The sequence below is a fragment of the Ambystoma mexicanum genome, chromosome 4p (genome assembly GCF_040938575.1).
Source record: "Ambystoma mexicanum isolate Mex_15411 chromosome 4p, UKY_AmexF1_1, whole genome shotgun sequence".
In the NCBI taxonomy this organism is placed as follows: Eukaryota; Metazoa; Chordata; class Amphibia; order Caudata; family Ambystomatidae; genus Ambystoma; species Ambystoma mexicanum.
The window spans coordinates 127,456,788-127,482,306 of NC_090927.1; the positions used below are offsets into that span (position 1 = coordinate 127,456,788).

Consider the following 25,519-nt stretch of genomic DNA (forward strand, 5'->3'; position numbering starts at 1 on the left):
GTGGAGTGTGCTGGTGGAGTGCTGACAATGAATTCCAGAGTGCTGGGGGAGCACTGCCCATGAATTTCAGAGTCATTGTGGGGTGTGCTGGTGGAGTGCTGCCCATGAATTCCAGAGTCATTGTGGGGTGTGCTGGGGGAGCACTGCCCGTGAATTCCAGAGTCATTGTGGGGTGTCATGGAGGAGAACTGCCCATGAATTCCGGAGACATTGTGGGGTGTGCTGGGGGAGTGCTGCCCATGAACTCCAGAGTCATTGTCGGGTCGGCTAGCGGAGTGCTGCCATTGAATTCCAGAGTCATTGTGGGGTGTGATGGGGGAGAACTGCCCGTGGATTCTGGAAACATTGTGGGTTGTGCTGGGGGAGTGCTCCCTAAGAACTCCAGAGTCATTGTGGGGTGTGATTGGGGAGCGCTGCCAATGAACTCCAGAGTCATTGTGGGGTGTGCTGGGGGAGCACTGTCCATGAATTCCAGAGTCATGTGGAGTGTGCTGGTTGAGTGCTCTCCATGAATTCCACAGTGATTATGGGGTGTGCTGGGGGAGCACTGCCCATGAATTTCAGAGTCATTGTGGGGTGTGCTGGTGGAGCACTGTCCATGAATTCCAGAGTCATTGTGGGGTGTGCTGGTGGAGTGCTGCCCATTAATTCCAGAGTCATTGTGGGGTGTGCTAGGGGAGCACTGCCCATGAATTCCAGAGTCATTGTGGGGTGTCATGGGGGAGAACTGCCCATGAATTCCGGAGACATTGTGGGGTGTGCTGGGGGAGTGCTGCCCATGAACTCCAGAGTCATTATGGGGGGTGGTGGTGGAGTGCTGCCCATGAATTTCAGAGTCATTGTGGGGTGTGCTGCCATTGAATTCCAGAGTCATTGTGGGGTGTGCTGGGGGAGCACTGTCCATGAATTCCAGAGTCATGTGGAGTGTGCTGGTGGAGTGCTGACAATGAATTCCAGAGTGCTGGGGGAGCACTGCCCATGAATTTCAGAGTCATTGTGGGGTGTGCTGGTGGAGCACTGTCCATGAATTCCAGAGTCATTGTGGGGTGTGCTGGTGGAGCACTGTCCATGAATTCCAGAGTCATTGTGGGGTGTGCTGGGGGAGTGCTGCCAATGAACTCCAGAGTCATTGTGGGGTGTGCTGGTGGAGTGCTGCCCATGAATTCCAGAGTCATTGTGGGGTGCGCTGGGGAGCACTGCCCATGAATTCCAGAGTCATTGTGGGGTGTGCTGGTGGAGTGCTGCCCATGAATTCCAGAGTCATTGTGGGGTCGGCTAGTGGAGTGCTGCCATTGAATTCCAGAGTCATTGTGGGGTGTGCTGGGGGAGCACTGTCCATGAATTCCAGAGTCATGTGGAGTGTGCTGGTGGAGTGCTGACAATGAATTCCAGAGTGCTGGGGGAGCACTGCCCATGAATTTCAGAGTCATTGTGGGGTGTGCTGGTGGAGTGCTGCCCATGAATTCCAGAGTCATTGTGGGGTGTGCTGGGGGAGCACTGCCCGTGAATTCCAGAGTCATTGTGGGGTGTCATGGAGGAGAACTGCCCATGAATTCTGGAGACATTGTGGGGTGTGCTGGGGGAGTGCTGCCCATGAACTCCAGAGTCATTGTCGGGTCGGCTAGCGGAGTGCTGCCATTGAATTCCAGAGTCATTGTGGGGTGTGATGGGGAGAACTGCCCGTGGATTCTGGAAACATTGTGGGTTGTGCTGGGGGAGTGCTCCCTAAGAACTCCAGAGTCATTGTGGGGTGTGATTGGGGAGCGCTGCCAATGAACTCCAGAGTCATTGTGGGGTGTGCTGGGGGAGTGCTCCCCATGAATTCCAGAGACATTGTGGGGTGTGCTGGGGAGTGCTCGCCATGAATTCCGGAGACATTGTGGGGTGTGCTGGGGGAGTGCTCCACATGAACTCCAGAGTCATTGTGGGGTGTGCTGAGGGAGTGCTCCCCATGAACTCCAGAGTCATTGTGGGGTGTGCTGGGGGAGAGCTCCCTATGAACTCCAGAGTCCTTGTGGGGTGTGCTGGGGGAGCAATGCCCGTGAATTCCAGAGTCATTGTGGGGTGTGCTGGGGGAGCACTGCCTGTGAATGTGGGGTGTGATGGGGGAGTGCTGCCAATGAACTCCAGAGTCATTGTGGGGTGGGCTGGGGGAGTGCTCCCCATAAATTCCTGAGACATTGTGGGGTGTGCTGGGGGAGTGCTCCATATGAACTCGAGTCATTGTGGGGTGTGCTGGGGGAGTGCTCTCCATAAATTCCTGAGACATTGTACGGTGTGCTGGGGGAGTGCTCCCTATGAACTCCAGAGTCATTGTGGGGTGTGCTGGGGACTGCTCCCCATGACTTCCATGGTTATTGTGGGGGTACTGGGAGGTTCATTGTGATGTACTGGGAAGATGATGCTCTTGAATGCCATGGATATTTTGGGGTGATGGAAGTACAGCACATGAATTAGGGGGGACAATGGTGTCGGAGCACGGGGAATGGTCCTGGCCCCGTGACTTGGTGTCCTTGTAGGGTGCTGCGTAGGTGCTTCTTATGAAGAGGACCACTGGGTGGCACTCTGGAATTGCTGCCCCTAAATGTGGGTGCCATTATGGGGACTTCTGGTCCTTATTTAAGGGGTAATTGTTACGCTTGCGGAGGTGCTTCTCGTGCACTCCTCGACCACTGTGGGCGCTGAGGAGTTGCGCAGCATCAACGGGGGTCTCAGTAGGATGCCGATGACATGTCAATCTGAGAAGAGCAGCGCATGCCCAGTAAGCAGGGAGGCTGGAATATTGTGCGATGCAAAGACTGAGTAAGATGTACGCACCACTCCTCGCTCCCAGATCACGCTCATCCGGTCCTGCACGCCGCCCACGCCGTGAGGGATCTTGGTAAAGTCCTCTTTGCCCATGGCTTTCTGTTTGGTGGTGAAGGTCCTGTGGTCAGAGGCCACCACGTTCAGAGTGTCACTGAGGAGAAAACAGGAGATATGACATCCACGGCGCTCACAGCCCAGTGTACGTCCATAAGACTCTGAGTTGCCCCACTCAGGGCAAGAAGCGGTACCAGGGCATCAGCTGTCTGCGTGCCACATGGGTGTGCGTGTGCATGTGTCTGCATGCATTTACTAACAGGAACATGGGTGCACATCTACAAAAATACCTACATACATGGCGGCACGCTTGAAACACACACACACCTGTGAAAGCGCAGAGAAACACTAGATTGCAGGCTTGGGCATATGTGTCAGTGGGTGTTCACACTCAAATATGAGCATCATTCTGGAGGCATGTTTAACCAAGGTGCACAGTCATACAGGCCGGGGGGTGTGAGGTCCAGCAAGCGGCCACATTCTGTGCAGGTGCACAGTCATGCACGCCGTGCACTAGGGGACACTGCCTAAGGGGGGGTGAGGACCAGCAAGCGGCCACATTCTGTGCAGGTGCACAGTCATACACACCGTGCACTAGGGGGTCACTGCCTAAGGGGGGTGTGAGGTCCAGCAAGCGGCCACATTCTGTGCAGGTGCACAGTCATGCACGCCGTGCACTAGGGGACACTGCCTAAGGGGGGGTGAGGACCAGCAAGCGGCCACATTCTGTGCAGGTGCACAGTCATACACGCCGTGCACTAGGGGACACTGCCTAAGGGGGGGTGAGGACCAGCAAGCGGCCACATTCTGTGCAGGTGCACAGTCATACACGCCGTGCACTAGGGGACACTGCCTAAGGGGGGTGTGAGGTCCAGCAAGCGGCCACATTCTGTGCAGGTGCACAGTCATACACACCGTGCACTAGGGGACACTGCCTAAGGGGGGGTGAGGACCAGCAAGCGGCCACATTCTGTGCAGGTGCACAGTCAACCACACCGTGCACTAGGGGTCACTGCCTAAGGGGGGTGTGAGGTCCAGCAAGCGGCCACATTCTGTGCAGGTGCACAGTCATGCACGCCGTGCACTAGGGGACACTGCCTAAGGGGGGGTGAGGACCAGCAAGCGGCCACATTCTGTGCAGGTGCACAGTCAACCACACCGTGCACTAGGGGTCACTGCCTAAGGGGGGTGTGAGGTCCAGCAAGCGGCCACATTCTGTGCAGGTGCACAGTCATGCACGCCGTGCACTAGGGGGTCACTGCCTAAGGGGGATGTGAGGTCCAGCAAGCGGCCACATTCTGTGCAGGTGCACAGTCATGCACGCCGTGCACTAGGGGACACTGCCTAAGGGGGATGTGAGGTCCAGCAAGCGGCCACATTCTGTGCAGGTGCACAGTCAACCACACCGTGCACTAGGGGTCACTGCCTAAGGGGGGTGTGAGGTCCAGCAAGCGGCCACATTCTGTGCAGGTGCACAGTCATGCACGCCGTGCACTAGGGGACACTGCCTAAGGGGGGGTGAGGACCAGCAAGCGGCCACATTCTGTGCAGGTGCACAGTCATACACGCCGTGCACTAGGGGACACTGCCTAAGGGGGGGTGAGGACCAGCAAGCGGCCACATTCTGTGCAGGTGCACAGTCATACACGCCGTGCACTAGGGGACACTGCCTAAGGGGGGTGTGAGGTCCAGCAAGCGGCCACATTCTGTGCAGGTGCACAGTCATACACGCCGTGCACTAGGGGACACTGCCTAAGGGGGGGTGAGGACCAGCAAGCGGCCACATTCTGTGCAGGTGCACAGTCATGCACACCGTGCACTAGGGGTCACTGCCTAAGGGGGGTGTGAGGTCCAGCAAGCGGCCACATTCTGTGCAGGTGCACAGTCATGCACGCCGTGCACTAGGGGACACTGCCTAAGGGGGGTGTGAGGTCCAGCAAGCGGCCACATTCTGTGCAGGTGCACAGTCATACACGCCGTGCACTAGGGGGTCACTGCCTAAGGGGGGTGTGAGGTCCAGCAAGCGGCCACATTCTGTGCAGGTGCACAGTCATGCACGCCGTGCACTAGGGGGTCACTGCCTAAGGGGGGTGTGAGGTCCAGCAAGCGGCCACATTCTGTGCAGGTGCACAGTCATACACACCGTGCACTAGGGGACACTGCCTAAGGGGGGTGTGAGGTCCAGCAAGCGGCCACATTCTGTGCAGGTGCACAGTCATGCACACCGTGCACTAGGGGACACTGCCTAAGGGGGGGGGTGAGGTCCAGCAAGCGGCCACATTCTGTGCAGGTGCACAGTCATGCACACCGTGCACTAGGGGACACTGCCTAAGAGGGGTGTGAGGTCCAGCAAGCGGCCACATTCTGTGCAGGTGCACAGTCATACACACCGTGCACTAGGGGACACTGCCTAAGGGGGGTGTGAGGTCCAGCAAGCGGCCACATTCTGTGCAGGTGCACAGTCATGCACGCCGTGCACTAGGGGACACTGCCTAAGGGGGGGGGTGAGGTCCAGCAAGCGGCCACATTCTGTGCAGGTGCACAGTCATGCACACCGTGCACTAGGGGACACTGCCTAAGGGGGGTGTGAGGTCCAGCAAGCGGCCACATTCTGTGCAGGTGCACAGTCATGCACACCGTGCACTAGGGGACACTGCCTAAGAGGGGTGTGAGGTCCAGCAAGCGGCCACATTCTGTGCAGGTGCACAGTCATACACACCGTGCACTAGGGGTCACTGCCTAAGGGGGGTGTGAGGTCCAGCAAGCGGCCACATTCTGTGCAGGTGCACAGTCATACACACCGTGCACTAGGGGACACTGCCTAAGGGGGGTGTGAGGTCCAGCAAGCGGCCACATTCTGTGCAGGTGCACAGTCATACACACCGTGCACTAGGGGGTCACTGCCTAAGGGGGGTGTGAGGTCCAGCAAGCGGCCACATTCTGTGCAGGTGCACAGTCATGCACACCGTGCACTAGGGGACACTGCCTAAGGGGGGGTGAGGTCCAGCAAGCGGCCACATTCTGTGCAGGTGCACAGTCATACACACCGTGCACTAGGGGACACTGCCTAAGGGGGGGGGGGGTGAGGTCCAGCAAGCGGCCACATTCTGTGCAGGTGCACAGTCATACACAGTCATACACACCGTGCACTAGGGGACACTGCCTAAGGGGGGTGTGAGGTCCAGCAAGCGGCCACATTCTGTGCAGGTGCACAGTCATGCACACCGTGCACGAGGGAGACATTGCCTAAGGGAGGTGTGAGGTCCAGCAAGCGGCCACATTCTGTGCAGGTGCACAGTCATGCACGCCGTGCACTAGGGGGTCACTGCCTAAGGGGGGTGTGAGGTCCAGCAAGCGGCCACATTCTGTGCAGGTGCACAGTCATACACACCGTGCACTAGGGGACACTGCCTAAGGGGGGGGGGTGAGGTCCAGCAAGCGGCCACATTCTGTGCAGGTGCACAGTCATGCACGCCGTGCACTAGGGGGTCACTGCCTAAGGGGGGTGTGAGGTCCAGCAAGCGGCCACATTCTGTGCAGGTGCACAGTCATGCACGCCGTGCACTAGGGGGTCACTGCCTAAGGGGGGTGTGAGGTCCAGCAAGCGGCCACATTCTGTGCAGGTGCACAGTCATGCACGCCGTGCACTAGGGGGTCACTGCCTAAGGGGGGTGTGAGGTCCAGCAAGCGGCCACATTCTGTGCAGGTGCACAGTCATACACACCGTGCACTAGGGGACACTGCCTAAGGGGGGGGGGGTGAGGTCCAGCAAGCGGCCACATTCTGTGCAGGTGCACAGTCATACACAGTCATACACACCGTGCACTAGGGGACACTGCCTAAGGGGGGTGTGAGGTCCAGCAAGCGGCCACATTCTGTGCAGGTGCACAGTCATGCACACCGTGCACGAGGGAGACATTGCCTAAGGGGGGTGTGAGGTCCAGCAAGCGGCCACATTCTGTGCAGGTGCACAGTCATGCACGCCGTGCACTAGGGGGTCACTGCCTAAGGGGGATGTGAGGTCCAGCAAGCGGCCACATTCTGTGCAGGTGCACAGTCATGCACGCCGTGCACTAGGGGACACTGCCTAAGGGGGATGTGAGGTCCAGCAAGCGGCCACATTCTGTGCAGGTGCACAGTCAACCACACCGTGCACTAGGGGTCACTGCCTAAGGGGGGTGTGAGGTCCAGCAAGCGGCCACATTCTGTGCAGGTGCACAGTCATGCACGCCGTGCACTAGGGGACACTGCCTAAGGGGGGGTGAGGACCAGCAAGCGGCCACATTCTGTGCAGGTGCACAGTCATACACGCCGTGCACTAGGGGACACTGCCTAAGGGGGGGTGAGGACCAGCAAGCGGCCACATTCTGTGCAGGTGCACAGTCATACACGCCGTGCACTAGGGGACACTGCCTAAGGGGGGTGTGAGGTCCAGCAAGCGGCCACATTCTGTGCAGGTGCACAGTCATACACGCCGTGCACTAGGGGACACTGCCTAAGGGGGGGTGAGGACCAGCAAGCGGCCACATTCTGTGCAGGTGCACAGTCATGCACACCGTGCACTAGGGGTCACTGCCTAAGGGGGGTGTGAGGTCCAGCAAGCGGCCACATTCTGTGCAGGTGCACAGTCATGCACGCCGTGCACTAGGGGACACTGCCTAAGGGGGGTGTGAGGTCCAGCAAGCGGCCACATTCTGTGCAGGTGCACAGTCATACACGCCGTGCACTAGGGGGTCACTGCCTAAGGGGGGTGTGAGGTCCAGCAAGCGGCCACATTCTGTGCAGGTGCACAGTCATGCACGCCGTGCACTAGGGGGTCACTGCCTAAGGGGGGTGTGAGGTCCAGCAAGCGGCCACATTCTGTGCAGGTGCACAGTCATACACACCGTGCACTAGGGGACACTGCCTAAGGGGGGTGTGAGGTCCAGCAAGCGGCCACATTCTGTGCAGGTGCACAGTCATGCACACCGTGCACTAGGGGACACTGCCTAAGGGGGGGGGTGAGGTCCAGCAAGCGGCCACATTCTGTGCAGGTGCACAGTCATGCACACCGTGCACTAGGGGACACTGCCTAAGAGGGGTGTGAGGTCCAGCAAGCGGCCACATTCTGTGCAGGTGCACAGTCATACACACCGTGCACTAGGGGACACTGCCTAAGGGGGGTGTGAGGTCCAGCAAGCGGCCACATTCTGTGCAGGTGCACAGTCATGCACGCCGTGCACTAGGGGACACTGCCTAAGGGGGGGGGTGAGGTCCAGCAAGCGGCCACATTCTGTGCAGGTGCACAGTCATGCACACCGTGCACTAGGGGACACTGCCTAAGGGGGGTGTGAGGTCCAGCAAGCGGCCACATTCTGTGCAGGTGCACAGTCATGCACACCGTGCACTAGGGGACACTGCCTAAGAGGGGTGTGAGGTCCAGCAAGCGGCCACATTCTGTGCAGGTGCACAGTCATACACACCGTGCACTAGGGGTCACTGCCTAAGGGGGGTGTGAGGTCCAGCAAGCGGCCACATTCTGTGCAGGTGCACAGTCATACACACCGTGCACTAGGGGACACTGCCTAAGGGGGGTGTGAGGTCCAGCAAGCGGCCACATTCTGTGCAGGTGCACAGTCATACACACCGTGCACTAGGGGGTCACTGCCTAAGGGGGGTGTGAGGTCCAGCAAGCGGCCACATTCTGTGCAGGTGCACAGTCATGCACACCGTGCACTAGGGGACACTGCCTAAGGGGGGGTGAGGTCCAGCAAGCGGCCACATTCTGTGCAGGTGCACAGTCATACACACCGTGCACTAGGGGACACTGCCTAAGGGGGGGGGGGGTGAGGTCCAGCAAGCGGCCACATTCTGTGCAGGTGCACAGTCATACACAGTCATACACACCGTGCACTAGGGGACACTGCCTAAGGGGGGTGTGAGGTCCAGCAAGCGGCCACATTCTGTGCAGGTGCACAGTCATGCACACCGTGCACGAGGGAGACATTGCCTAAGGGAGGTGTGAGGTCCAGCAAGCGGCCACATTCTGTGCAGGTGCACAGTCATGCACGCCGTGCACTAGGGGGTCACTGCCTAAGGGGGGTGTGAGGTCCAGCAAGCGGCCACATTCTGTGCAGGTGCACAGTCATACACACCGTGCACTAGGGGACACTGCCTAAGGGGGGGGGGTGAGGTCCAGCAAGCGGCCACATTCTGTGCAGGTGCACAGTCATGCACGCCGTGCACTAGGGGGTCACTGCCTAAGGGGGGTGTGAGGTCCAGCAAGCGGCCACATTCTGTGCAGGTGCACAGTCATGCACGCCGTGCACTAGGGGGTCACTGCCTAAGGGGGGTGTGAGGTCCAGCAAGCGGCCACATTCTGTGCAGGTGCACAGTCATGCACGCCGTGCACTAGGGGGTCACTGCCTAAGGGGGGTGTGAGGTCCAGCAAGCGGCCACATTCTGTGCAGGTGCACAGTCATACACACCGTGCACTAGGGGACACTGCCTAAGGGGGGGGGGGTGAGGTCCAGCAAGCGGCCACATTCTGTGCAGGTGCACAGTCATACACAGTCATACACACCGTGCACTAGGGGACACTGCCTAAGGGGGGTGTGAGGTCCAGCAAGCGGCCACATTCTGTGCAGGTGCACAGTCATGCACACCGTGCACGAGGGAGACATTGCCTAAGGGAGGTGTGAGGTCCAGCAAGCGGCCACATTCTGTGCAGGTGCACAGTCATGCACGCCGTGCACTAGGGGGTCACTGCCTAAGGGGGGTGTGAGGTCCAGCAAGCGGCCACATTCTGTGCAGGTGCACAGTCATACACACCGTGCACTAGGGGACACTGCCTAAGGGGGGGTGAGGACCAGCAAGCGGCCACATTCTGTGCAGGTGCACAGTCATACACGCCGTGCACTAGGGGTCACTGCCTAAGGGGGGTGTGAGGTCCAGCAAGCGGCCACATTCTGTGCAGGTGCACAGTCATGCACGCCGTGCACTAGGGGACACTGCCTAAGGGGGGTGTGAGGTCCAGCAAGCGGCCACATTCTGTGCAGGTGCACAGTCATACACGCCGTGCACTAGGGGGTCACTGCCTAAGGGGGGTGTGAGGTCCAGCAAGCGGCCACATTCTGTGCAGGTGCACAGTCATGCACGCCGTGCACTAGGGGGTCACTGCCTAAGGGGGGGGGGTGAGGTCCAGCAAGCGGCCACATTCTGTGCAGGTGCACAGTCATGCACGCCGTGCACTAGGGGGTCACTGCCTAAGGGGGGTGTGAGGTCCAGCAAGCGGCCACATTCTGTGCAGGTGCACAGTCATGCACGCCGTGCACTAGGGGGTCACTGCCTAAGGGGGGTGTGAGGTCCAGCAAGCGGCCACATTCTGTGCAGGTGCACAGTCATGCACGCCGTGCACTAGGGGGTCACTGCCTAAGGGGGGTGTGAGGTCCAGCAAGCGGCCACATTCTGTGCAGGTGCACAGTCATGCACACCGTGCACTAGGGGTCACTGCCTAAGGGGGGGGGGTGAGGTCCAGCAAGCGGCCACATTCTGTGCAGGTGCACAGTCATACACACCGTGCACTAGGGGTCACTGCCTAAGGGGGGTGTGAGGTCCAGCAAGCGGCCACATTCTGTGCAGGTGCACAGTCATGCACACCGTGCACTAGGGGTCACTGCCTAAGGGGGGGGTGAGGTCCAGCAAGCGGCCACATTCTGTGCAGGTGCACAGTCATACACACCGTGCACTAGGGGGTCACTGCCTAAGGGGGGTGTGAGGTCCAGCAAGCGGCCACATTCAGAGGGGGGTTGCGGAGATTGAAAGAAAGAAGGGGCCCAGTCTTCCGTGTGGCCCTTGCATAGCGCTGTGCTTGCTGATGCCTTCGGGTTAGCTCCTCCAGTGGGAACTGGGCAGTGGGGTGGCAAGGGTGGCGTGCCTGCACGATGCGAGCACACTAACCAATCATCTTGGCCCCTGTGAGAGAGAGAGAGACACACGCACACACGCACGCACGCACTCACTTTCTCTCTCTATAATACACACATACACCGCATGATAATATAACATGTAGGTATCAGAATGGGCACGCAGTGGCCGCCTTGGTGAAGGGGAGGTTGCAGCGCTTCCTCAGGGCATCTGGAAATCACCCTGAGGGAGGTGCATGTGGATTTCCTAGAAGGGCTTCTGCGTGTACCTGATAAAGGTGTGTGTATCTGAGTGCATTTCTAACTCTTACGAGGATTTCAAATGTGCTCCTGCAAAATGTCCGCCGTAGTTTACCCCAAATCAGTATAGGAGTGAGTGATGCAGCAAGCTGTCTACTCCCAGAGCCAGAGGCAACCTTTCTGATGAAGCCATAATCTCGGCTCATCTTCTTACAGAAACTGAGCCGGTGGGTATTCAACTAATTCATCATTTATTTCCCTTGGGATACCCTGTCCTTGATATCTAACTTCCTATTCGTGCGAGTGCGTGAGTATGGCTGCCTGCAGAATCTGTTACTTTAACCACTTCTTCTTACAAAACCCAACTGGTTCTTCCTTGCTTGGCATTACGGGTGCATTAAAATCCCCAAAACTTTGTTTGTACAGAATCGGCAGCTAAAGAATCTAATATAACTTTTTGTATTTTTGTCTCTTTTGTTTTTCTTCAAGAAGTGAATTTGTGTTTTGTTATTGTTGGAAGTATGTAATGGCCCTGAAGAAGCTCACACGAGAAGGGCTATTAGTCTGAAACCCATTGCATGTTGGATAGGTTTTGTTCTTTAGAGTTGTAACCCAGGGAATCAGTCTTTTTCCCTGCATAGGAGAGGCATTTTTTTTGTGTTGACCATTCTGTACAGAATCTTTTGAGACTATTGGAAAATGTGTTCTATTATTTCATGAATCCAGATCCAAACTTATAAGTAAATAAAAAGCACTGAAAAGAAATGCATGCTGTGCTTTTGTAAATTTGTTTTTGGTTAAGTCTATTAGATGCTACAGGGTTAAGTGTCTTGCCACTTTTTTCTACTTTGCAGTACCATACCACCAGTGCAACCATATTTATTTATTTATTTACTGGATATTTATAAGGTGCTTGTACAACAAGACAGTGGGCCTCATGCTAAGTTTGCCGGTCGGGAAACAAAGGTGCCGGTAAACTCACCGGCACCCTGGCTGCTGTGCCCGACAGGTCTGACCCTGCCGGGCACAGCGGCCATGGTAGGCAAACACCTCACGGAAGCGCCGGCACCGTTAGCAACAGGGCCAGTGCTTCCGTGTGCACACTTCCATAGAGTCCTATGGCACTCTATGGGAATGGTGACTTACAATTTACCGGCGCCTGACTTCCTGGGCCGCCGGACTTGTAATGAGCCAGTGACACCGGGAAGTCTGGCGGCAGTAAATTATTACGAGTCCGGGGCAACCTGCCAGTAGCACCGGCAGGGTTACTGCCGGACTTGTACTGAAGCCCCCCAGGGGAGGGAACGAGGTAGCAAATAAACAATGTAAAACACAATGAATAAATAGAAACGAACAGCGGTCCTACTAGGCCTTGTGAAATTTGGAGCGTGCAAATGCAGTGGAAAGAAAAGGACAAAAAAGAGGGGTGGGTAGGGGGTAAGTGCTATTAGGGTGCCAGAGGTGCTCGTTGGGCAGGCAACACGTATGTGCATGGGCAGAGACATCTCATGCGAAGAGGTAGGTCCATCGCCCAACAGGTAAGTACAGGGCAGAGGCAAACCAACTGACAGGCGGTTGTGGGCCCGTAGGGGAGTGGAGGGGGGAGTGGGTGCTGAGAGCGATTGGGCAGAAAAGCCAGGACCCTATTGGACGCTTGAGGGACCAGGTCATCAATCTCAGTGACAGAGGGGAAGGTTAGCAGGGGTGGGGGAGAGGGAAGGAGAAGGGAAAGGTCTTGAGTTGTTTGTGGAATTTGAGGTGGTTCGGCTTCAGGTGGAGAGAGAGAGGGAGACTGTTCCATAGGAAGGAGCCAGCTGAGGAGAGAGACCTGCCCTCAGCTCTCTGCTTGGAGAAACATTTGATCAGCAGAGAGTTGGAGCAAGAAGTATGAAGGGATCTGGAAGGAGAGTATTTAGTAAGAGAGAATTGAAGGTAGCAAGGTCCCAGGCCCCAGAGAGCCTTGTGGATGATGCAAAGGGTCTTGAATTTGATCCGTGCAGCAACCGGAAACCAATGGAGAGATTTTAGAGCTGGAGAGATACAGTCCCTGCCAAGGCTAAGTCTTGCAGTTCTATTCTGGATTAGTTGAAGAGGACAGAGCAAAGAAAAAGGCAGGTTGAGGAAGAAGCTGGTGGAGTTATCTAGCCTGGAGAGGACCAGAGCTCTAGAGACATTGAGCTTCTGGGGGAAGGTGAGGAAAGGGAGAATGCCACTAAAGAGGTGAAGTTGAAAGTGGGTCTTCTTGGTAAGGTCCAAGATGTGAGGAATGAAGGAAAGGGAGGAGTCAAAGATGACTTCAAGGTTTCTGACCAAAGGGAAGGAGAGGGAGATGAGCTCATAGAGGTCAGAGTGCAGGAGGGAAACAGGGAGCAAGTGTTCTGATAGGACGAATCTCTGTCTTACTGGCATTAAGACAGAGATCATTGGAGGTGCACCAAGACTGAATATCGGAGAAGTCAGGGATGATAGAGGGGGAAGAGGAGGAAGAAGAGGGGAGCTTCAGGTAGAGTTGTGTGTCATCTGCATAACACTGAAAATGAGGAGAGAAGACAGTGATCAGGTGAGCAAGAGGTGCAAGGTAGATGTTGAAAAGCCAGGGTGAGAGGATAGAGCCCAGGGGAACACCACATGTCAAGTGTATGGTGGAGGAGGAGCCCAAGAGCACCTGCGAAGGGCAATAATTGAGGACAGAGGTCAACCAATCCAGTGCCTGGTCTGAGATGCCAAGAGTATCTTGGAACCACATTATGAGGATAGAATGGTTTACCGTGCAAAGAGAAGTCAAGGAGACTGAGAACAGCAGGAGAGTTAGAGTCAAGGTTTGTGAGCAGTTTTTCATGGGTGTTCAGGAGAGCAGTTTCCATGCCTCTGGATGCTCGGAATTTAGATTGATGGTCATGTAAACAACCAACGATCTCAGTGTGTTGCATCAGTTGGGGGAATACCAACTTCTCCACAAGTTTCCCAAGGAAGGGTGTAGTAGAGATAGGGTGGTAGTTGGCCGGACATGAGGGGTCGGCTGAAGGCTTTTTTAGCAGGGGTTGCACAAGGGAGTGCTTGAGAGAAGAAGGAAAGGAGCCAGATGCTAAGGAGTGGTTGAAGAAGTCGGCAAGAGCCAGAGCAAGGGAGGAGATGTTGTCCTTAAAGGTTTAGAAGAACAGGGAGACACCTGTTTGGATGAGACCTTCATAGAGCAGACTACTCTAGCGATCTCATCCGTGATAGGTGAGGGGGTAAAAGAGAGGCCAAGGGAGGCAGAGGAACAGGGGAGGAATGGAGGAAGTTGAAGAAGAGAGAGAGGTCAGAATGACCTGAGTTAGAGAGGTGAAATGGGTGGCCAGTGCAGTACAGAGGGCCCGAGAAGGAAGAGGTGAGGTGATGACTACAGATGGATTGGCTAGTTCCTTGCAGATTTTGAAGAGTTCAGCCGTATCAACTGGACGACGCACAAAACCAGGCCTGGTGCTCCTTAGTTGACGATGGTTGTTTTTAACTGTCTCATAATCAGTGTCTTGATTGGAGGATGTACAGCACGTGGTGCGTCCACTATCACTGGTGTATTTCCTTGAGTCACTTTCGACACTGGAGGAAGCCTCACAGATGGTATGTAAAGTAGAACCACCCTGTGGCTGTACAGCTCCGGTTTGTGAAACCGGACAGGTGCTTCCCAGTAGTATTGGTGGACTAAGTGTAACAGGGATCACCTGATGAAGTGCATTTTCTGGACAAACCTGTTTAATAAGGTGCAATTGGCCCACTGGCACACATTTTGATGTCCACACTTTATCAGGTGTTGCATAGTGTCTGTGCTGTCTGAAGGGAGCGGGTGCTTTGGTAAAAGCTCTGCACGCTTTAGGCCTTAGAAGTGATCAGGATTGGGTTAGACGTGATTTGACACCATTGTTCTTGCAGTCTTCACTATTGTGTAGGTATGTATGATATGACATGATTGGTTATTTATAATGTGCTTAATACCCAGAGGTTTCTAAGCGCGGACCCGGGGATCGAACCTGTGTTGCTCCGTGTCGTCTTGCTTCCAAGGCGAGCACGTTGCCGCTGAGATATCCTCCCGAGACATGTATGCAATGTAAGCGCGTTGTTATCTGGCGCCCTTGGGGGGAATCCATGGTGCCGCATTACCAAATATGCTGGTTAACCAGACCTTTGCTATCTGATTGGTGGCAAGCCAGGAAACAGAGCAACAAGACTGGATAGCGACGCTTCCGGGGCCTCTTCTCTGTCTACTGGCATTTTGCTTTCTGAAATCTCTTATCTGGCATTTGGAACTGTATCATCTGGCTTTACTAGTATCATGAATGGTAGAACTAATGTCAACGACAGGTGGCAGTGAAGAGGGAGCGCAGGTTAATGCAGTTCTGGATAAAAAGCTTATACAGTATTGCAAAACATGTACTGAAAAATGTTCTACAGTTATGTATACAGCAGTGCCAGAAAAGGATCACTCAAGTGAACTCTCAATATTTGACTTAGTTAAATTCTAATACCAACATTTGACATAGTGCTTCAGGCTGGGCTTCTCCTGCTTCTGAGCGCTCTAATAATAGGTTTCATAATCAGCCCTATTAATGGTACTCAGTTGGGTTGAGACGGCTGTGCCTGTATTTGGACCTGTGGCTACAGGTTGCATACAGGTGAACGCTTAACTTACCAAATGATGTGACTGGCATAAAGGAGTCAATATCACTTGTCCCAAGTCCAGGTTGGGCTGAACTGCAATACAGAGGATCTCAGAGGGCTACCGTTGTATACTCCGCCACCGGTATGAAAGTACTCCGCTGCATTTAACTACTCGCTGAAATGTTGCTTTTGCGTCCCCTTTCCGGCACACTACCTCCACCTGAGTAGCGTTTATTGGGGATCCCACTCGATGCGAAGTATTATTGATATATTATTGGTGCAGACTGTTGACTGAGCAGGGAACTCTTTCAGTAGCGTCTTATCTGCTTTCTTCTTCGCACAAGCCCTACAGTTATAGTTATAACCCCTCAAGAGAGACGTTGAAGTCCTTTTGAGACCCCCCCCCCCGGTAACGTGAAGATGGCCTGAGCTGGTTCAGGGCACAGAATATGCTGAGGGCACCTGGGGGTACTCCGGGAGACATCACCTGATGATGTCTCGTTACCCACCCTTACATTAAGGGCTGTCACAGTGTTTGAAGGATACCAGTGATAGGCCCCATATTCAGAGTCCATTCTAGTATTAGTAGAGCGCGACATCCATCTGCGCAGTACTGAAGACCTTATTTGATGTCCCAGCACCTCCTTCCATCTCATGGAGGACACTAAGGTCTGTGGTGGTCTTCTTTTGAAAGAGACTTGGGGTGTATGCAGCTGTGTCCTAATAGCCCTTTTTGACAAGCTGTCACACAAAGCACAGTCAAGCCATGAGTTCTCAAGACCCAGCGGCTGTGGGCCCAGATCAAAGTGAGCGGAACAAGACCAGCAAGTACTGGAGCCTTTTTGGATTTGGGTTGCTTTACCCAAGTAGAAACAACCACGGTGGAATTGACCGTTGTCGATTTCACCGCAAATCAGTTTTTACTTCGGCAAAACAACCCAAATTTGGCTGTAGACCAACACCGCCCTGTACTTACCTGTTCGCTGGCCGCCGCTTCTCCTGTGCCCCTGCGGCATCGGTTCCGTCCCACCAACGCGGGTAAGATTTTTGGGTCCCCGCTTCCAATGTCAAGGAAGCGGGGGTCACCCCTGCAACCCCCAAAAACCATAATACTGAACATGGGGAGCGGGGGACACCCCAGCGGTTCTATGTTCATTCATCGCCTGTTTTTGTTTAGCGCAACTTTTTTTTTTTTTATAACTCTGTTTATTGAGTTTTACAACATAACAACATAACAAGCAACATGAATCATCGACATTCAATAAATGAGAAAGGCATAGCATAGCAGCAGCAAAAACAATATCTGAGGCAAGAGGGGCAACACCAGGCCAGGGGCCAAAGGCAGTTGCATGTCGAGGCAGGCAGGTGAAGTTAAGCAAGATGTTGAGCTGTATCGACCGACGGGGCTTACTACGCATCTAGCCATTTGCCCCATATTTTCTCAAATTTGCGGGGGCAACCCCGCGCATTGTAGATCCGGCGTTCCGAGGCCGCACACCTGTCTAGGTCATTCCTCCATCGGTTCAGGCACAGTGGGTCAGCGGAGCCCCATTTAGCCGCGATAAGTCTCTTACCGGCCCCAAGCGCTATTGAGAGGAACATTTTCCCATGTTTTGTCAGGTCTACTTCTCCCCAGATGCCCAGGAGTACCATTTTGGGGTCCCTAGGGATTGGTGTTCCCAAGGCAGCCGAGATCCTACTAATACAGTCCCCCCAGAAGAGCTGTAACACTGGGCATTCCCATATCATATGGTAGAAGGTGGCGGGCTCGATTTGGCATCTGATACATGTCCCATCATCTAGTCCCCCCCACCTGGCCATCGCAGCTCGTGAGTGATATGAGCGGTGGAGTATTCTCAATTGTATTAGTCTAAGTTTGTTATCTATCCCAATTTCCCTGGGGGACATCAATGCATCTACCCAATCTTCCGGCTCCAGTTGACCCACATCCCTTTCCCATTTCGCCCTGAGCTCATCAAGTTGCGTAGTCCCGAAAGAATTGAGAGCCTGATAGAGAGTGGAGGTGACCTTTGAAGGAATGCCTTGGGGGAGGATGTTGGTCTCAATGGGAGAGCACGGGGGAATGTCCGTCATGTCTGGGAATTGGGCGTGGATGGCGTGGGCCAACTGTGCGTGTCGGAACCGGTCCATGGGCGTCAGACCAAACTGTACTTGCATAGTCTCGAAGTCTAGGAGGCGCCCCCCCTGTATTACATGTGCCAGTGTATGTATCCCTTTTGCGTGCCAGTGAGCGAAAGCGCCCATTTTCACTACTTCTGGGAGGAGTGCGTTGTGCCATATAGGTTGGGACAGTGTTGGGATTCCCTTCCAGCCGACCAGTTTGTGTGCCTCTCGCCAAGCTCGGCGGACGTGGTGAATCGTCTTGGGAAGCCTCGGGAGTTGGTCGTGGGTGGCATACAATGTCTGGAGTGGGGATAGCGGGGTTATAGTCTCCAGCTCGATACGGATGTGCGGTAATGTGGGGTCTGCATGCAGCCAATCGTTTACTACACCGATCTGTGTTGCAAGGTAGTGTGTACGTATGCAGGGCAAGCCGATCCCTCCCTCCCAGACCGATCTTTGGAGAGTATCAAGGGCGATTCTGGATTGCTTCCCTCCCCATAATAGTGTGCGGAGATTCCTATCGATAAGTGCAAAGGTTTCCTTGGAGATGGAGAATGGGGCGTTCTGGAGGACGTGGAGGAGTCTGGGGAGGGTCATCATCTTAAATAGTGCGGCTCTGCCCAACAGCGATAGGGGGAGTGATTGCCAGTGGGAAGTGTCTCTGTTGAACCGTTCAAGCACAGGGTGTAGATTCAGTTGGGGGAACCTTTCAAGTGTCGGATCGAGTCGTATGCCTAAGTATGTAAATTCCCTGATAGAGATGTGGTATGGGCAGGGCTCAGGGATCGCGGAATGACCACCCTGGACTGGGAAATAAATAGTTTTGGTTTCATTCACTTTCAGACCCGCAAAGATCTGATATTCCCTAAGGATATGGGAAACAATAGGGCATGAGATGCAAGGGTTACTAAGGTAGACGAGGAGATCGTCCGCGTATAACGAAAGGCGGTCTTCACCCCCCCCGGCCAGGCGAACCCAGTCCAGTTGGTGTTAGCTCTGAGCTCAATAGCAAGTGGTTCGATCGCCAGGAGAAAGAGAAGCGGAGACAGCGGGCACCCCTGTCTCGTACCCCTACCCAGTGGGAATGATTTGGAGGATCTACCATTTACCCGTACCGTGGCCTCTGGGAATGCATATAGCAGCCTGATCCAGGATATGAAAGCGTGTCCCAGGTTCATCCGGTCCATGATCGCCCACAGAGCATCCCACCCCACCGAGTCAAATGCCTTTTCAAAGTCCACCGCCAGGAGGGCTAGTGGGGCCGGTATCTCTTTGGCTCTGCACAGCGCCAGTTGGACCCTGCGTAGGTTCATACGAGTGGACTTGTTGGGCATAAATCCACACTGGTCCGGATGAATAAGGGTCCCTATTACTTTCAGGAGTCTGTTGGCGAGTGCTCTGGCGAGGACCTTGGCTTCCCCATTAATTAATGAGATGGGGCGATAGGAGGCACACTCCTCCGGAGGTTTCCCAGGTTTATGTATAACTATGATGCATGCCTTCCTGAGGTCCGGGGGGAGCGCCCCGAGTTCTTTGCTACGTAGGAACATGCGGTGCATATGGGTCGACAGCCCACCTCCGAGGTATTTCCATGTTTCTGTGGGGAAGCCGTTGGGGCCCGGGGTTTTCCCGGGTTGGAGCTGTGTTAGCGCCTCTTGCACCTCGGCCTCTGTGAGTTCCGCATTCAGGAGTTCCGACTGGCGTCGCGAGAGTTTCGGGATCTCGATCCGGTCGAGGTAATGGGAGGGTGCAGCCGGCGAGTTCTCGGCGGGTGGGGTATAGAGCTTCTCATAGTAGGCGGCAAATGCTTCGACAATGTCAGGGTCGTCCGTGAGTAGTGTGCCATCCAGTGACTTGATGGCGCGTACATGTCCCCTGATTTGTTGCCGCCTCTCCAGCCAGGCCAGTGTTTTATTTGCTTTGTCGCCACGTTCATAGATTTGACTCCGGACGAGCTGGTGGGCAGTTCGTGCTGTGTCCAGGGCCAGGTTACTGAGGGCATCTTGTGCCGTGGACAGGGCATCCTTTGTCTCTCGGTCGTTGCGCTCCAGGGTCTGTTTTTCACACTCCAGGACATATGCCTCTGCCTCTCTGATCCTCTGGATTTGTCTTTTTTGGTGGGCCGAAACCGCCGAGATAGCTTCTCCCCGAAGGACTGTCTTATACGCCTCCCAGATCGCGATCGGGCAATCTACTGAGCCCACATTGAGGTCAAAAAACTCTGTTGTCTTTTTTTTCCAGTTCCTCCGCTATCTCGGGGAGTCGCAGATGGTATGTGTTCAGACGCCAGTTGCGATCCGGACCTGGGCGAGCGCTCTTTAGGGTCAAGAGGAGTGGAGAGTGGTCCGAAACTCCCCTTGCGAGGAACTCAGCCTCCAGGAGTCGGTGGTTTATGCTACTAGGAATGAAGGCATAATCGATCCTGGAGAACGATTTGTGCGCGCCAGAGAAGAATGAGAAACCGGCCTCGTCGCCATGAAGTGAACGCCAAGTGTCCGTCATTCCCAGGGTCTCGGCAAACAAGGAGAGTGGCGTGGAGGCGGGGCGGCCTCCGGGTCTCCTATGAGATCTATCTAGATCGGTGTCCATGACCTCGTTAAAGTCCCCTCCTATCACCCACAGATCGGCCTCTTCCTCCAGGAGGACATGTCGCAGTTCAGACAGTAGTTCCTTCGTGAGCGTGGGAGGGGCATAGATCGCTGCGATGCCCCATTTTTCGCCCCAGACATTGGCAAGTAGCAACACATAGCGGCCTCGGGGGTCAGCTCTGACCTTCCTAACCTGTAGGGGGACGCGTTTGTGGACGAGGATCATCGTGCCCCTGGCGCCTTTCGTGAATCCGGCCTGGTAGGTGTGTGGGTAGTTGGACCTTTGGAAAAAATTGGAGTTCGTACCGATCAGGTGTGTTTCGTTTAAAAGAGCTATGTCCGGCGAGTAGCGATTAAGATATTGGAGCACCAGCCTTCGTTTTATGCTGGAGCCTAGTCCATTAACATTCCAGGATAGTAAGGAAATCTTGTTGGAGGTCATCCTATCTGCGTGGGTGCCGTGGCTCGTCGTCTGGACGGATCAATGGCAGGTGCATAGTGTCAGGGGAGCGCAGGGGTGCTCCCGCAGAGGAGACGCCCGTGGGTCGATCCATGACGACCCGCCAGTCGCTTGGAAAGCAGTAGTGTTAGTAGCCATTTCGCCCGGAGGCCGTGCGCGCCCCCCTCGCCAGTATCCGCCGGTGTCATGCCTTCTCGATCCATAAATCGGATTCCTTATATGTCTAAAACGCCCCCCTCCCTGTACTTCCCCCCCAACTGGGAGCACCTGTCGCCCAAACATCAAACTTCTAACTTATTGAACTTCTTCGGGGTCACCCGGACTGCGATAGCGCTCGCACCGCACTCGGTGTGGCGGCCGCTAAGTGAGCAATCCCACATTGACGTGTTGCAGAAACGTCCCCACGTTGCGTAGAGTTTATCCCTTTTCTGTAGGGATTCCAGTCGTGCCGTCGCCTGCATTAGTCAGGGGTCGAGGGGGCGAGGGTCGCTCAGGCCAGGGTTTCTGTATGGACGGGCCCAGTGGTGTACACCTTGTTCCGGGGCCCGAGAGGATTTGAGTTTCAAGCCAGTCCCATGTCTCCTTGGGGTTGTGGAAGAGGTGGGTGGTGCCCTCGTAGTAGACTTTGAGTAGTGCCGGGAAGAACAGGGCGTATTTGATTGATAATGACTGGAGTTTCTTCTTAACCGAGTCGAACGATTGGCAGGCTTTTTGGACTTCCTTGGTGTAATCGGGGTAGAATCCAACCTTATATCCATTGTAGGTGATCGGGCCGGAGGCCCTTGCCATTTGCAGGATCGTATCGCGGTCTCGGTAGTTGAGCAGCCTTGCGATCATTGTTCTGGGTGGGGCTCCAGGGGTAGGTGGGCCAGTGGGTACCCTGTGTGCTCTTTCAATAGAGAAAAATTTGGATAACTTCTTAGGGGCAAAGACGTGGGTCAGCCAGTCCTCAAGGAACAGTTCGGCGCAGGGGCCCTCCTCTCTCTCCGGTATTCCGAGGATCCTCAGGTTGTTGCGCCGCGCTCTCCCCTCGCTGTCCTCAGCGCGGTATTCCAGTTGGGAGACTTTCTGAGCGATTGCGGCGAGGTGTTGTTCCAGGCGATGGACGGTGTCTTCTGTGACAGACACCCTTTGTTCCGCCTCGCCCACCCTGGTGGAGAGGTTGCGTAGATCCTGTCGGATGAGGGAGACCTCTGAGGACAGGCCGCCGATTTTGAGTTCCAGCGACGTTCTCGAGTCCCCAATCGCCTTCATGAGATCGGAGAGAGAGATAGGGGGATCCTGAGTCTCCTCACTGGCAATATCCTCTTCCGGGGTCTGCGCTCCCTGCCGGGGCCCAGTTGTGTAAAAGTCCATCTTACTTTGGAGGGTTTGGCGTTTGGATTTTTCTTTCCCCATGTCGTGGGTGGCTAGCCCAGTGTGGCAACCGGCACGAGTGTAACACGAAGTTGGGCCAGGAGTGACACGAGGGGGCCCTGGTGCGTTCAGGCCTCAAGAAGAGCGGGGTGTGGTTCTCTCGTACCGGCTGGCGGGTGAGGCCGGTGGGGGGGAGCTCACCTCGTGGTTACGATGTCCTGGGGGAGCTGTCACGCAGGACGACCCTCACATCCGTGCCCCCGTCGCAGATCCGGTGTAGTAAAGCCCCGATCCGAGGGAGATGTCTTGCCCCCACAAAGTTCCCAGGGCAGTTATTGCGTGCTACGATCCATGGGAGTCCCAGTCACCGCCAGGGCCTTGTCGCCGGACCAGGATTGTAAGGGGTCGTGTGGAGAACTGGGGGGGGGGAGGCGGGGTTGGCGCCTGGGGCACACTCACACCCCTACCTGGCCGTGATCAGGTCTCCGCCGTCGTGGTGTCTTTCGGATGGGGAGCGCGGCACTAGATCTTCTCCGGTGTGCCGCGGCTCAACCCTGGGTGGTCTCGCTGATGGAGGGGGGGGGAGACCACCGATGAAAGGCCTGTGGCTGGTCCAGGAGGGGAAGCGACTGGGCGCTTCCCGCGTAGTTCTCCGGTGGCACTAGGGTGATCGCAGCGGAGCTCCTCAGATAGTGCGTCGTTGTCTCGTGGGCGCCTCTCCAGCGCGTAGCACGGCTGCGCCGCGTTGGTGTGTCCCGGGGGGGGGAGGGGCGAGGAGCAGCCTCCCCTCACGCCGCTGTTGCGGGCCACGAAAGTTCCGATCCCAGGCAGCCTGGGCCCCGGCGCCGGATCAGGACCACAAAGGGATGCGCGGAAGCGAGGTGGGACCTGGGGCTAGCACACACCCCCGTCCGGTCGCGCCCCGGCCCCCGTCGCCGTGATGCCTTCTGGATAGGGAGCGCAGCACTCGATCGTCCCGGTGTTCCGCCGCTCGACCCTGGGTGATGTTGTCTCGTTGATGGGTGGGGGGGGGGAGGGGAGACCGCCTCCAGGCGAGGGGGGTGTCGGAGCGCTTCACGTCCACCCCTCCGGCGGCACTCCGGCGATCACTGCGGAGCTCCCGGGGGAGTGTTGCTTTGGCCTGCCCCGGAGGGGGAGGGGCGAGGAGCCGTCTCCAGTCGCGCTGCGTGGGCCGCGGCGCGCCCGCCAGCCGGCCGATGGTTTTCCTAGTCGGCGTTGGGGCCCCACAGGTCCGATTTGGCCCAGTAGTGCGTCGACCGTAGCCCAGGTGCATTCACCAACGGTCTTGGGGAGGTATGGTACCTGATATCAAAGAAGAGAGGGTATTTTTAAAGGATAATTGCCGCGGCCGCCGGGAGCCAGAGAGTTTAGGTCCGCATGCGATGCTCGCGCATGCGCAGTCCTAGCGCAACTTTTTGATGAAAATGTTTTGCCGAAAAAGATCCATCAAATTTCTTTTTTTATTTGGGGGGAATCCACCCCCCAAATCCCCGCCCATTATTTATTCCCTATACACCACCACAACCTACCCCTTATATGCCCCCCATTTTTTTCAGCAAAACATTTTTGGAAAAAGTGCGCAAAAAAAAAAACAGGCAATGAATGAATGAAAGTCCTACCACCCCCACAATCCCTGCTCCTCATGTTCGGTATGTTGGGCTTCGATGTTTAAGTACTGGCCAAATTCGGCCTAATGGTCCATACAACCATTTTCTTTCGAACTATTTGGGTGTTTCCACCTTTTCGGCTCATACAAGAACACTGGAAACCAAAAGGGGTGAAAAGAGGGATCCACCGGTGGGAGGGGTCTTTCTGGTAAATTTGTAATGACCAGAACAAATAAAGTACAGCTCAGCAGTGTGAAATCCCCCTCTGATGCATGAAGAAGGCAAACTGAGGAGGAAACGCTATTGGGTGAAGAGGACACGCAGCGACACGTGAGACTTCTCGGGCATAGGATTTGCTTAACCTTTTAATTTCTAGGCTCCGCCATGGTCTCTTGTCCTCAGTGCTGAGGGTCTTGGATATCCAGCAGAAAGGCTTTGGAGCTGGTGACAACTTCTGTTATATACTATGAAGTGATTGAACACATTTGAAAATGTAATGACCTTGTATCAACATTCAAGGGAGGAGGGAAGGCCCAAGGCAGGTCACTGACTGATTAATGCAAAGATCGCTGACAGAACTAGTCCTGATCTTGTGAGCCCTCCACCAGAATATCCAGCGTGGCACCCCACAAGCAGATGTGGAAACTAAGTTTCTTATTTTACCCGGCTGGCACCTTGCCAGGAGGGAAATGTCTGACTTGGCTGAGCTAGCGGGTGTAGGGGGAAGAATTTGGCGGTTGCACTTGCTTTAACCTTTTCCAAACGTTTGCTGAGCAAAAAGGTTCTCCAAGTATGTGAACTTGGAGACGCAATTCGTGTTGAAAATCATTTTATTGTCTCCAGGAAGAAGGTTTCAAAGGAAATGCATAGCTCCTGTGATATTTAAGCCGGGGACAGGACGGAAGAAGAAGTACCCCTTCCCTATCTTCCTAGAATGTTTACATTTCTCAGCAAGTCCCTTGCAGCCTCTCTGGTGCAAGTGCAATAAAAAAGCAACATTTAGATACTCCAGAGCTTGGTCTTGTGTGCACTCAGATGCCTACTGTAAATCGCAAGACTCATGAATACATTGAGTAGGAATGCTTCAAAGGCACGCACACACAAGCAAACAACAAGGGGCAGGACACAACACCCAGCCATATCCAGGTACAGCCAAAGCGAGCATTTTCACCCAAACACAACACTCACAATGGTAGAGAGACTCACACATGGGGCAACAAGTACATACAAAGAGAAAGAGCAGCGCCCCTCCTTACTTGGCTAGCAGGCCCATGAGGTAGGTTGGCGTGTTGGAGTCCAGCCGCAGCGGGGGTACGGTGACGTAGGCTGCGGCGTGTGACCACTCCTGGTGGTAGTAGTGGATGCCACTCAGCGTGGCATGTGCCGTGGTCGTCTCTCCATACACTATCTTGCCTGAAAACAGCAATGACACAAGAGCATTGACTCTCCCACATTATCACATCATGTCAGCATAGTGTGTGTGACTCTCCCACATTATAACATAACATTAACATAATGTGCGTGATTCTCACACATTATGACATCATATTTGCATAGTGTGTATGACTCTTCCACATTATCACACCATGTTAGCATAGTGTTCGTGACTCTCCAACAGTATAACATCATGTTAGCCTAGTGTGCGTGACTCTACCATATTATCACATCATGTCAGCATAGTGTGTGTGACTCTTCCCCATTATAACATCATGTCAGAAT

The 25,519-nt window shown here is 55.0% G+C and overlaps 1 protein-coding gene across 6 annotated transcripts in view; it reads right to left on the minus strand.

Annotated features, from left to right (window-relative positions):
* DPYSL5 (dihydropyrimidinase like 5) overlaps positions 1-25,519 on the minus strand; it is a 531,970-nt gene that overhangs the window by 62,770 nt on the left and 443,681 nt on the right. For all 6 annotated transcript variants that reach the window (XM_069605551.1, XM_069605549.1, XM_069605550.1 and 3 more), the window contains 2 exons: positions 25,057-25,213; positions 2,818-2,959 (listed from right to left, as the gene is read on the minus strand). In XM_069605551.1, coding sequence (XP_069461652.1) covers positions 2,818-2,959; positions 25,057-25,213 — 299 coding nt within the window. The remainder of the gene's footprint in view (positions 1-2,817; positions 2,960-25,056; positions 25,214-25,519) is intronic.